Here is a 14,470-nt window from a genome sequence, read left to right as displayed (position 1 = left end):
TAAACTCACTGATCATACTTCTTCTGTAACATGTTACACCATTTAAATTGTCAAAGCCAAGAATAACTATAATTGACTAAGGTCACACAAGTATCCTTTATTTAGGTGAAAGGGGTGCAAATCAGATGTAATAAACAGAAAAATAAAAAACATCTTGAGCTCACATGATGCTGAATAGTCTCAAATTCTCTCAGTGACAAAAAGGAAAAGCAGAATACTGATAATAAAACATTCCATATATTTGAAAACAACTTGTATAGCATAATAAAGTAATTCAAATACATCTGAAGAACATAATGACAAACTTTTTAAATTTCACAATGTTTAAAGCAATAATTATATCATCCTTATACATATCATTGTAGATTCAAAATAAATAAAATATATTTGGATTTATAATTATCACTAAAGGGAGAGAAATGAACATTACATATGTACTCTTCACCAAATCATATGAAAACTTTCATCAAAACCTTTGTTCTATGCTGTATGCACTATAAATTCTAATGCAACAAGAATAAGCCACTTACCAGTGGGAAATACCATCGTTCAGAAACTGAACATCAACTTACATGGGTATTTTATATTGAGTGAACATAAAAAAACAGCAACTCAGAAGAGCTAATCAATGAAAATCTTTCACTAATGAGTACGCAATTTGTGCATAATCTGCTGTACATAAATGCAATGTAAAAAATGAAAACCTGTTAATAAACTTAGCCATCTGAATACAGCAGTTAAAGAATCACTCATAGTCTATGGAATACTAATACCAAAGATATTAATTAACTTTATATCTTTTTTTCATATAAATGTCACTCTGCAAATCTCTTAAGCTGTATTTAAAGAATTTTAAACAAGTATTCTGTTAGAAAATAGCTATAATACTGCAAAAAAATTAATCCAGAGAAAACTTGTTATATACATAATTAAGCTGCTAAACTCAGCGGTATTCACAACTAGAGATTTTCCCCATGGTCATTTGAAAGCTGAAACAAAGGCTCTTGATTGTCAAAAGGCAATGAATATAACCCAAATATAAAAATCTACAAGTTCAACATAAGCTATAACAGAAAGATACAGTGTTTAAAGTAATGTGCAAATGTTAAGAGCATTGCATAGTTAGATGTCACTTAAAAATCTAAAGCATCATGACTTACATTATCACAAACTATAAAGAAATCTGATTCTCCTAACATTTGTTATAACGGTAAAATGTTACGATTTTTTTTTTTTTTTATTATTTTCTACATTGTAGGCATGGGAGCCATTTCATAAATGAATCCTGATATGGGATCTGATAAAATGTACAAAACTTACAAACTGCAGATCCAAAACCTACAGGTTTTTCTGTAAAAACTTCAAAGCTGAAAGATCTAAAAAAAAGTTTTAATATAAAGCCAGATTCCCTGAGCTTCCAGAAAAGTAGGAAAAAAATTCATTTAAATATATACATAAGTTTGTAAGAGTACAATGGCTAGTAGAGCACTAGAGGCTGAAATGTCAAGATTCTGCAGTGTAAATAGAGAAGAATTTGAAGAAAGATACAATATATGAAAAAGAAAGCTGATGTAAAAGGTGCAAAAGAGAAGTAATAGGGATAAAAGCATAGGATAGACAAATGAAAGCAACTGGACAAAATAGGCATAAAGGACAAAGTTTACATGGTAGTAAAAACTGTCTATGTAAGGGGAGTACCTTATCAGAGAAATCTACAAAGTGCCGAGAGCATGGCATGAGAATGTTTGGTAGGAGACACTTCACTGAACATCTAAGGAAAACGTTAAAATGAATACACGGGAAAAGCTTTTCTCATACATATTCGCCATTTCCCACATTAGCAAGGTAGCATTAAGAACAGAGGGCTAAGCCTCAAAAAGAAAATTCTTACTTGGCCCCCATCTCTGTTCCCTCTTTTGGAAAAGTAAAATCTGGAGGAGAGGATTCCCAGTCCCCTGCTCCGAAAATAGTTTTGCTTATGAAAACATAGTAATCAAACGTTCTGCACTCTAAGCTACATTTCATTGCAAATCTCAAATGTCCTGCACTCTTAGCTTCATTTCAGTACAAATCTACAGAGGTCAAAACTTTCTCAGTTACTATTATTAGTTACTAAAAATTATAGCTATCCTTAATCATATCAAAATAAAAATATATTCACTAACTTAAAGATGCCTACGACAATCCTAAAGATTATGTCCTGATTATGCATGATATACCTAGTGGCAGTGAAACTCATAATTTTTCAAAACCCCTCTTGTACGAACTGTGGGTGGAACCACTTCCATGCATTCTCCAACACTTGTAACACATTCTGAATCTGGTTATTATCCAAAGGATAATTATAAGTACTTATAAAACTTACTTCTTATAACTCTCTGTAATCTGGCAGGACAGCATGTTTAAACTTTTAAATTCTCTTCCTTCATTTTGTATTGGATAATGATAATGTACATTGCATATGAGAGGCCTAAGAAAAGTTACAAGATGAACAAACATTAGCTTGCCATATGTGACACATCTCATCAGAAAATATAATTCAGTGTACTTTGTATGGGAATAAAACATGGGTTGCAGTACCAGTATGATTAAAGACTGCAAAATATGGGGAAGGAGTGGCCAGACTCAAAACTGAGAATGTCTAAAGAGGGATGCTTTTGAAGAAGGATACACTGAAGTGGTTTGAAAATATGTAGAAAAAGACACGACTAAGAAAGGATTTAGTGAGGTAAAAGGAAGAAAAGGATGGGAAATATTATGAACGAGGTTGCAAAACAATGGAGTGATACTACTGGTGGTGTCAGCATGACAAGGTTGAAATTATGCAAGGGCAGGGATGCCAAGAAGAGACTGTGTACACCATCTTTGAGGACTGAAGCATGTTACATACAAGTAAATTGTTGTACAATATCATTTTTATCATTATACTTTGTCTCTGTCTCCCGCGTTAGTGAGACAGCGCAAGGAAACAGACAAAAGAATGGCCCAACCCACCCACATACACATGTATATACAAACACGTCCACACACAATATGTACAATATATGGTTCATATAATTTAACCATTCATAAAACATCATCTTTCCTGAAACTTGGGAAATACCTTTTTTCCTTTCAACATAATTGTTCTATTTTTCATCCAATATTGTTAAAATCATACTCATTGCATTTACTGACAACTTATGACTTTACACATGGCATTCAAAATCATTCCACATTTCTTCAGCAGTTTTACTATTGAAGGCCTAATAAGATGGTTACCAGCAGTGTCGGAAATTTCCATTATGTGGAAATTTCAGTTAGAATTGATGATGATAGCATATGGTCAATGTCTGTGTGTGTGTGTCTACGAAAAGCATCCAATATTATTAGAAGGAAATGTTGGTAATTTGGTTACCTACCCATAGTCTCAATTCATGAATAGTGTTCTGAATGATTATTAATCAAGCTCAAGTATGCTTGGGTTCTGTCAACACAAAAAAACTATGGCTTACATCAGCATTTTGTATATGCTAGAGAGTTTTTCTTAATCAATCATAGTAGTCAGAGGCCTTTCATCTATCATAAATTCAGTTCATGCAATATATGCCCTGATAAGCTGGTATTGATATGTCTTTATTAAAAAAAAGGAATATTCCCACATTCAAATATCTGTACAACAATGATCCGAGTTCCTTCTAGCATATTTTCATCTCAAATTTCTTAGGAAAAAAAATATAGATTTAAATTTTTTAAACAACTCTGCAAATCCACCATTATCTCTGAGCCCATAAGTCCTAATCATGTTAGGAGGCAACATTACATAGTCTTCCCAATAGTTCCATTAAAGTTGCTTTAGGTTTTCAATTCATGCTTTTGTATATTCAATGCCATGTAGATATATCAAATATGCAATATAAATCTATGTGGCACTATAAATTAGTTTCAAGCAGTAAAGGCCACTCTTATTGTTAGGAACTATTTGAGCCAATCTGGAAACTGAAATTGTTTTTCTGATTTTCTCATAACAAAATATTATCAAAGACCGTAATTTCATCAGTACATATAATGCACACCTGGACTTTTGTCAAAAATTATACCCAAGTTTAATAAACATTCAAAATCTTATTACACACATTAAAGTCTATCTTGAATTACCTCATGATAGATCACCTTAAATTATTCAGAGGTGTATTCTTTATGTTATCATAATCTCATACTAAGCTTTCCTCACTTGCATTGTACATCTCCAAAAGCAATCAAGTGTATTATATGTATTTTTATATTTTGATTTCTAGGTCCTTTGTTTCATTTCTATGGGCTTTAGGAATGAGAATGATGGTTCCTCCATAATAACACTTTACACTAGTTTATTTTTCATCCTTCACATTTTCCCTTAACTTATTTGGTATATTTCAAGGGTCAGTACTGCATTCCGTATAGGCAAACACACATATATAAATATATTCATAAAATTAACTTCCTTATCATATTACTGTAATGTGTCCTTTGACTTTTCAACCAATCTATTCTTGGATCCTTATCTATATCTATTATTTCCAAAATATAACCCAAAAGCTACCGTCGACTAGTACCTCCAAAGCCAGATGCTGTACGAGTTCCTGTAGAGCTGCCTCCATTACCACCACGATGACTGCTATGGAAGCCACCTCCACCACCTTGCCAACTAGACCCCATACCTGACCCTGAGAACCAGCTACCACGGTTAGCCTGGCCATAACCTCCATAACCAGTGCCTCTGTTACCAAACATATATCCAAGCAACCCACCAGCTGCTGCACCTGTCCAAAAGCCTCCACCACCCCCACCTAAGCCAGTACTTGATGCACTTGCATTCCTGCGGTTTCTGCAAGAAGCATCATCTTCATATGGTGGAGGTGGTGGGGCTGAGGGATGTGTACCTCCACCTTGACCAAACCATCCATAACCACCTCCACCTCCACCACCACCTGTTGGGTAATCATCATTGGTTGTACTACGAGCATCCTGGCCTACATGATGTGAAGATTCAATACAAGTTTTGTAGAAAGCCCAACACATCACAAGTACAGCAATTACAACAATAAAATTGGCAAGGGAACTTCCATGAGACAATTCCTGAGGCTGATGTGACTTCTCATAAGAATGATATCCATAGCCAGTGCTCTTTTCACCATAGTAATTATGCTGATGTCCTTGCTGCTGATTGAGGCCCTCTTTAGTGTAGTCTATGGAGTATCTCAGGCCACATGATCCTTTCAAGACATATGGGTCATCCCGATGGCTGTAACCCTCACATGTTACTTCAATGTCACCAAACCTAATGAATGAAAGATATAAACATTAGTCAATGGAAAAGTATATATTGTCATGGAACTAATATCAAACAGGAAAACTGCTGCAAAATTACTATAGAGGATCCTAATAGTTCCTGAAACTCTCACAAAATAGTAAACTACAAATAAATCATGTGAAGAACTTATACATAAAAATGTTGGGTTGTGGGATCTCCAACCATACTTGCTCCCAATCAGGGGGGGGGGGGGATAATCCTGTTACTTCCAAACCCCTATTACATCAAAGTAAGAACTTCATACTTGTCTGCCATTTCCCACATTTGAGAGGTAGTGCTAAGAACAGACAAAGAAAAGTCCTCATTAGCTGACATCCATTCTCTAGCTGCCACGTGTAATGGACCGAAGCCACAGCTCCCGATCCACAAACAGGCCCCACAGACCTTTTTGTGGCTTCCCCCAGCTACTTCATAAGCCATGGTTTTGTCCAATGATAGCACATCATCCCCTGTAAACCACATCTCCTATTCACTCCATCCCCTGCAGGCCTTTCATCTTCCTGCATCTTCAGACCATGACCACTCAAAACCTTTTTCACTCCATCCATCCATCTTCAATTTGGCCTATCCATACAACATCACTAGAACTACTGTAACTTAAAATATACCCACTTTTGCCCTCCTAGTTATTGACCTCTGTTTCTACACATTTCTCAAAGTTTCTACAACCTTTGCTCCCTAACACAACCCAGGACTTACACCTCCATGGTTCCATTCACTGCCATGTGCACCCTCAGGCATCTAAAATGCTTCCTCCAAATTTTCCCTATTCAAACATCCTTGCTTTTGTTCACATTTATTCTCAAATTCCTCCTTTTACACACTCCCAAACTCAGAAACCAACTTTTGCAGTTTCTCACTGTAATCTGCCACTGGAGATGTGACATCATTAAACAAATGACTCAATTCCCAGGCCCTACCCCTTACAAAATGCATAATTGCCCTTATCTTCAAGGCCCTTGCATTTAAGTCCCTAACCACCTCATCCAGAAACAAATTAAACATGTATGGTGACATCTACACATACCCAACTTCACCTGGAACCACTTACCCTCCTCTCTACTTACTTGCACATGACTTACTTTCTTCATAAAAAGTTTTCAATGCTTCTAGTAGCTTTCCTTGCAAACCATATGCTCATAAGGCCTTCTAAAATGCAACTATATCAACTTTATCATATACCTTGTATAGATCCATAAATGCCATATACAAATCTTTCTGTTTCTCCAACTATCTCTCACACATTCTTTAAAATAAACATGATCCACACATCCTCTGTCACTCCTGAAACCACATTGTTCCTCTTTAGTTTAATGCTCTGTACATGCCTTCACCCTCTCAATGACCACTCTCCCATACAACTTAACAGATACATTCAGCAGAATTATACCTCAGTGGTTCAAATATTCACCTTTATGTAATGGCACAGTACATGCACTCTGACAATCATCAGGCACCTCACTATAATCCATACTTACGCTGATAATCTTAACATACCAATCATCAACAAAGTTCTCCCCTTTCTTAAGAATTCATCTAGAATACTGTCAATTCCAGATGCTTTGCCACACTTCACCATCTCCTCTCTTCATCAAACCACTTTTCGTGACTCTCGCTTCACATACCACCCCGACCCAAACACCCTACATCTGCCACCTTAACATCAAGCACATTCAATAGTCCTTTAAAATACTCACTCCATCTCCTTACCTCATCACTACCTGTTACCAATTCCCCATTTGCCTGTCCACACTGAACATGGGATATAAATTTTCTCAATTCAAAACTATGCAGCATCTCAGCATGGGGAAGCAGTAACATTGTTAAATAAGGTAGTGCCAGAATGAAATTCCTCCCTACATCCCTATTCAAGAATTGAGATGGTGGCACTGCTCCAAATCACTGCTATCTACTGTAATGACAATTCCAATAAAAAGTACTCTACAATACATAAGCTGATATGGAAAAAGGACTTAAAAACTTGAGCAAAGTAGCTGAAACTGCTGCATCAATATAGCATGATGAATTAATAATTATTCATCACTACACTGTTAGACTAAATGACCAGTTGCACTTCCATGTTATGCAGCACTACATGAAAAAGAACTTACAATTCATGCTATGAAACAAAGGGAATGGATATGTATCCAACATTTCTAAAGTCCAGACGTTATGGTTATGGGTTGAAAAACCAATAGCAGCAACAGTTAAAAAGTCTGTATTGTGAAAGTTCAGATCAGTGATAGAATGCGTCAGCTAAAAGACGGGCACCACTTCCTCATGACAGTGCATAATTGTGGGGGTTCCTGTATGGTTGCTAGGTCTCTTAACAAAGTGTCAGCAAGCCTTAAAAACATGAAGGTGAACAGTAAATCCTTATGGATACACCTTATTTTGAGGATGAGACAGTTTCAAAATTTTAATGAGCAAATGCTATTTCAGATACTTATCAGGCTGTTTAGTGGGTAAACTACTTTTTCTAATACACACATTTTAATTCTACTCACTTATTTTCATGAAGAGGGTTTACATACCTAAATGCATTGTCCATGTCAGTCTTACACTCCCACTGCACATCAACCCCATCCCATCCCCGATTGTAACACTGCACCACACGGGGACGGAAGGCATCACACGGGGCAGTTCCACCTTTAACACATTCCAGCTGAGGCACTGGCGATGAACGACCTCCTGTGCACACACACAAAAAAAAAAAAAAAAAATGATCTCCCATGAAAAACCCATTCTCCATTCATAAACTGCAAAGGGTTTCTTTATAAAACATTTAATCTTATGAGAACAATGCATTTTCACAAACTGCAAAGAGTTTCTTAAGTAAGTGATTAAATTCAACAAATCCCATGAACTTGGAAGCACATGGCAATATTATCACTTACTCAATAAGTAGCTTTTATATAGCAAACACCATCAACAATAATGTACAATAACAAACCTTAATAGAGACATCTTAAACTAACCTTTTGTCATCTTACCACTGTACAAGGTAAGCACTTCTATATCTTTCAACAAAACACTGTCAGAACTAGTGCCCCATGCAGCCATCACAGGTATGGGAGCACATGCAATCAAAAGCAGTCCCAAAGCTGTTATCATCCTTATTTGTCTCATCTTTCCGTAATGATGTTATTCCTGAAAGAAATAATGTCAAAAGTATCAAGATACACGTCTTTTTTATTTAACTGAAGCTAGAAAATTAAAGTAAATGTCATTAATAATTCTTATTTCAACACAAATAAGAATGATATAATAATAGGCTAAATTCATCACTAACTCTGAGACAAAGAAAATAAGATATGACACTTTTCTCAACCTAAACAGAGCAAATCGAGGATGAAATTACAACAAAGCTTTCTGTTCATGGTGTTCTAAATGCCACATTACAAGGAAAGCATGTTCTATTCTCTCCTCAATAAATAAAAACCCATGCAAAAATATTTTTTACATGTTTGCCATTGCCTTCATTGGTGAGGCAGCAATAGGAACTGGCAAAGAAATGAACTATAGCCACAGCCACAACCAAGCCCCACAAACTTTTTCATGGTTTCCCCAAGCTGTTTCATGTGCCCTAATTCAATCCACTGATAGTACATCGCCCCTTGTATCACACATTATTCCAATTCATTCTATCCCATGCATGCCTTACACCCTCCTGCTTGTTTCAGGCTCCAAGCATTCAAAGCCTTCCTTTTCCACTCTATCCTTCCATCACCAATTTGGCCTCCACATTCTCCTTGTCTCCTCTTCTGTCAACCTCTCAACTCATACTCTACATATGTCCAAACAGTTTCAACGCCCCTTCTTCAGCTCTCTTGATCACTCTTCTTATTACCACATCTCTCGCTTATACTTTCTTACTTGAACAACCCTTCTCACACCATATGTTGTCCTCAAGAATTTCATTTCCAACACTTTCATCTTCATCTGTATATTCTCGTCCATAGCCTACATTTCACATACATACAACACTGGGACTTCTATAAATTCAAACATGCACATCCTAACAAATATTTCGCTTTCCACATATTCATCAATGTTCACAGTACCTTCGTCCCTTCATCCAACCCTACAACTCACTTCAGTTACCATAATTCCAGTTGCTGTCATGTCCACTCCCAAGTATCTAAAACACTTCACCGTGTCCACTCCGGGGAATCTAAAACACTTCACTTCCTCAAAGTTTTCTCCATTCAAACTCACAGTTTATACAGTGTATAATTCATAAAATCTTCAAAGAAAAATGCATATTTATCTAAATTTAGGTAAAAAATTCTAAGTTATATACACTAATTTCGATAAACAGCATACAATGTAAATAGGAATTGTTTCTTTTTTTCTTGACTTTAATCTATATCATATAACATTCTCCAAACCTATAAATTCAAATGAAGATTGTTTTCTTCCTTGCCTTAGCTGTGGCATAGTCATGAATAATATCAAAATTTACTGACCTAACAATGAGATGGTCATGAACAATGGTGATCTGTATGACAATGTCCTTTTAAAAAAAAGTAGTGCCCTCTAATTAGTGACATTAATGAAAAATACAGCTGAGATTTTGTTTCTACATTTGGGAAACATTCCATCACATTGCATTCAAAATAATTAATCTTCTTCCACCTCTGAAGATATAATTATGAAGGTCCACATCTCTTAACCAACTTTGCGACCAAGCTTAGAATTTACGATAACAACTGGGCCAAAAAATACGAGGGCCTAGGGTTATAGCCTTATGGTTAACCCAGTGCTGGAGACAACACAGTCAACAAATAAACCTCCTAGTATAAGAATTAAAATATTTCATTCATATTTTTACTGAAAAAGTAAATTTAGGTCAATAGTAATAAACGTTTGGTTGGTTTTCACATATTGTTGATTTCTAAGACCATTCCAATAATCTTTACCCTTAAATTCTCCCAGGTCATCATTGCTCAACCCACTATCATTATCAATTGCCAAAGGATTAAAAACAATAACCCCAGACCAAGCACCTAGTCTACATCAGTTCTACATATATCAGGAATCCAGTAATTTCCATTTCTACCTAAGTTATTTCTGTGATGATCCCTAAATTAGAACCTATTACAAAACAAAATCACTCAATACCCAAGGCTGCTTATTCTACATACTGAAAACAATACTTTATCATATTCTTAAACCTACATTTTCCCTTAACTTTAAAGCCTTCCCTTCCCAAAAAAAACTACCTTTACTTCGCACGATAATGGTAGAAGTAAAAATTAAGAGCTATAGGTCTTTTTCTATTCTTAATGCAGTCAACTCTGCTCAACATAATAAATCATGTTCTACAGTCTACATCCCCGCACCTGTCTGCAATAACTATATACCTTTATCCTGTACCTGTTCGACATTGCAACAACAAGTTTTAATGCGATTTATGTCCACACTTGTAAGTAAATATCGCTGTAAACCTCAAATACACTTTGACCCACAAGATATAATGGCACTGATACCGGTATATAGTCCTACAGAATATCATGAGCTTGATCATCATTCACCTTCGTTTTACTGTTGGTTATAACTGGACTCAATGGGGAAGAGGTGTCAACACTCACAGCAACACTTAATTACTCTCAGACAACATACCTTTCACTGAATAACGAGGGATTAGCTTGTCCTTGTTGTAGAATTACCAACATGTACGTCTATGAGATCTTAAGATTACTTGTGAGCTGATGAAAACATTATATCAGGTGACGCGAACAATACATGTCGTCATGGTGACGTCATGATACTAGTCTGTCGTTCATTGGCTACTTTTAACAGGGATCCTTTGCTCATTCCTCTCCCAAGTTACAAACTTCAGGATTTCCTTTCCTCTTTTTTTTTTAGTTCTTGTATTATCATTCTTCTTCATTTATTTTTGCATTTTCAGAGTCATGCTCTTAATTTTCTCTTACTGCTTTCCCGCTTTCACTTTTGCTTTCTATTTCGCTTCTCCTCGCCACTTACTCTTGCTTTTGCTATCTTTCATTTTTGTCTGTCATGCTCGTTCACTGAAGTTTTCCATCACTATTACTCTTTATCACTCCAATCATATTTATTGTCTGTGTGTGTGTGTGTGTGTGTGTTCGATTGTGGATTCTTGCCTGAAAGCAAGTGAGCCATATTATAATGGTGAATTGTATAGTTGTGGGTCTCTTCCTATCGTCCCATGGTGTTTCCCTTCAGGCCAAAACGACTGTTATCTGCCACGTTACAGTGTGTAACACAACAGTTGGTGGCTGAAAGGCAGGCAGTCTTACTGTGTATCCCACTGCAGCACTTTAATTTGCTCTAGACACTCACTTAAGGATCCGACAGAAGAATTAGCTAGTGGCTGACAGCTTATATGTATGCTGTTAGATTTGGTGCCTATTGGCACCTGAAAGTCATGAATCCAAAACCCGTCCCATACATCAAATGTACAATTTATGAACAACTGTTGTTATTGGTCGCGTTTTTTTGGAGCTGTTACCCTTATCGTATTGCCTTGTTCCAAAGCATTGCATAGGATAAATCATGATGCAATAAACGAATCTAGTTAGGAAACATGGAATAGACCCTGAAAGCAAAAATATATATTACGAGATGATAAAGTTAAATTAACTCGATGCAGTGGAGAAAAAAATGAATATTACAGAGCATGATACAATCACTCTCCTGTCATGCTCACTGACATACGATGGCAACAGATATAGACAGTTTACACGATCAATGGACAAAATGATACTTGGAGAACATAGGAAGAGCGAAAATGTCGCGTCGTACGAAATGGGAAGGTTGAAGAAAGGTGATATTTCGAGTATTAATGAGACAGACGACTTTTGATTCAAATTTAGTTAATAGAGAGGTGGGGGGAATGAGCCTCCCCCAGATGTGTGAGTAGGGTTCCATATTTGCGCGATTAAACTCCCTGTAAGACTAGAAATATTGCTCACACGAAAAATTATTGCATCTATACAACACCCAGCTTTTGGGTAGCCGAGTTGTGACGTGGATTACATGGGATTTCCAAGTGGAGAATATGGTTATTCCCTACATGTTTATGTCAATTTTCTTTTCTTGTGTGGTTGTGAGTGCTTATATATTTAGCCAAGTGTAAGGAGAGAAACAATATGAACTAACGTATTACCTGCGTTTCGTGGAAGGTGGCCAATAGGAGCGGAGGGCTGGCCAACTATTCCGTTTCTAAAGATGGAACAGTAAAAAGAGCTTAGCAAGGAGCATTAATCCTCCTCAATCTGTCGTGTCTGAATGTATTTGGATGTAACCAAGATAAGAGGAAGGGAGAGACAAATTGTATGTTCGAGGAAAGGAACATGAATGTTTTTTGGGTAAAACAAAGCTCAAGGTTAAGGTGGGAGAATGGTTTGGAAATATCTTAAGGGTAAAGTTAATGGTATTAGTGTAAGGGTGATAGTTTAGGAAGGGCAAATACGAATATTTGAAGCAGGAGTTGTGGAAATGTGAGAAAGAGTGTAAGGAAATGAGCATCAGATTGATGTATAGGTAAAAATGAAAGTGGATTACGAGAGATGGGTGATCATCAGTGCTCATGCACCTGGCCATGAGAAAGATGAAGAGAAACAAGTGACTTGGGAGTAGCTGAGTGAGTGTGTCAGCAGTTTTGATGCAAGAACCAGGGTATTAAACGCGAAGAGTAATATGGCAGTTGAGGATTTGAATTTCTCACTTTACATTCTACCCCGACACCTTACAAATGCCATCCTGTCATCAAAAGCATTCAACAATCCTTCAAAACACTCACTTCACCTCACCTCATCACTAACTGTTACCGCTTCCTCATTTGCCACCGTTCACCGATGTTCTCATTTGTTCTCTTGTTTTTCTCATTTCTCACATTTGATTCTCCTTGAATTTTACGGATACTCGTTTATCCCCAACTCTCATATTCCCTAATTCTCAACCTTGCACTTTCCTCTTGACCTCCTGCCGCTCTGACCCATGCACTTTCCTCTTGACCTCCTCCGCTTTGTCTTGTACATTTCCCAACCATTCATTCCCTATAAGCACCGAACGTACACCTCTCTTTTCTCTTTCTCTACCAACGTGACTTCATCATCCCACCACTCACTACCCTTTCACCTGCACGCCTCTCACCCAAGGCATGCACACTCTCCTCTCGCACATGCCAGGGCTGCATGTCTCGCATTCATTCCTCACTTGCTTCGTTTACTCTCACATTTTGCCATTCTACACTCAATCTCTTCGGGTATTTCCTCACACACACACACACACACACACACACACACATACGTCTTTTTAAGCTCGCTTACTTTTACTATCCTCTTCTCACAAAAGAGCACTTCCTCCTTTCGGAGAAAACCTCAACAAACATTCACCCTTGCCACCAGTAAGTAATGATCAGACATCCCACCAGCTGCCCCTTGTCAACACATTCACATCCAAAGAATCTCTTTTGCACAGCTATCACTTAGTATGCAATCCGATAATGCCTTCTTCCTATCTTGCTACTCACCTGCATTAACTAATTTATGTCCCTCTTCTTAAACCAGGTATTCCTAATCACTAGTCCATTTTTCCGCAAACAACTCCACAGGTTGTTCATCAGTACTGTTCAGTCACTGAATATCCCCCTGTTCACTTACTATATCATCAATTGCCTCACACCTCACCATCATTTAAATCACCCATCACCAGCACTCGATCTCTCGCATCAAAATCGCTGACATGCTCACTCACCTGCTTCCAGAACACTTGCCTCTCATCATCTTTCTTTCTTATGGCCAGCTACATAAGCACTTATAGGCTCCCATCTCTCGCAATCCAATAACATCTTTACCAACATCAATGTGTAGCTCACTTCCTGAACTATTTCACACATTCCCACAACTACTTCAGTAGTAGTGCTATCCATTTCCCGCGTTAGCGAGGTAGCATTAAGAACAGAGGACTGGGCCTTTGAGGGAATACCCTCACCTGGCCCAATTCTCTGTTCCTTCTTTTGGAAAATAAAAAAAAAAAAAAAGAGAGGGGAGGATTTCCAGCCCCCCGCTCCCTCCCCTTTTAGTCGCCTTCTACGACACGCAGGGAATACGTGGGAAGTATTCTTAATCCCCTATCCCCAGGGATAAT

The 14,470-nt window shown here is 37.2% G+C and overlaps 1 protein-coding gene across 2 annotated transcripts; it reads right to left on the bottom strand.

The window, feature by feature from the left end:
- Positions 1–221: 221 nt before the first annotated feature.
- On the bottom strand, positions 222–11,107 carry LOC139753833 (store-operated calcium entry-associated regulatory factor-like). Of its 2 annotated transcripts, none has more exons than XM_071670739.1 (4): positions 10,958–11,107; positions 8,311–8,482; positions 7,867–8,023; positions 222–5,299 (listed from the first exon to the last, which is right to left on the bottom strand). In XM_071670739.1, the coding sequence occupies exons 2-4, from the start codon at positions 8,459–8,461 to the stop codon at positions 4,558–4,560; spliced, it is 1,050 nt and encodes a 349-aa protein (XP_071526840.1). In that variant the 5' UTR covers positions 8,462–8,482; positions 10,958–11,107; the 3' UTR covers positions 222–4,557. The 2 variants fall into 2 exon arrangements, with proteins under 2 accessions (XP_071526840.1, XP_071526841.1); XM_071670740.1 differs by having other exon boundaries at positions 10,870–10,966.
- Positions 11,108–14,470: the final 3,363 nt, after the last annotated feature.

This window comes from Panulirus ornatus, chromosome 15, assembly GCF_036320965.1.
Source record: "Panulirus ornatus isolate Po-2019 chromosome 15, ASM3632096v1, whole genome shotgun sequence".
NCBI lineage: Eukaryota > Metazoa > Arthropoda > Malacostraca > Decapoda > Palinuridae > Panulirus > Panulirus ornatus.
The sequence above is the reverse complement of the archived record's forward strand: the minus strand, read 5'-3'. Positions and strand labels throughout refer to the sequence as shown.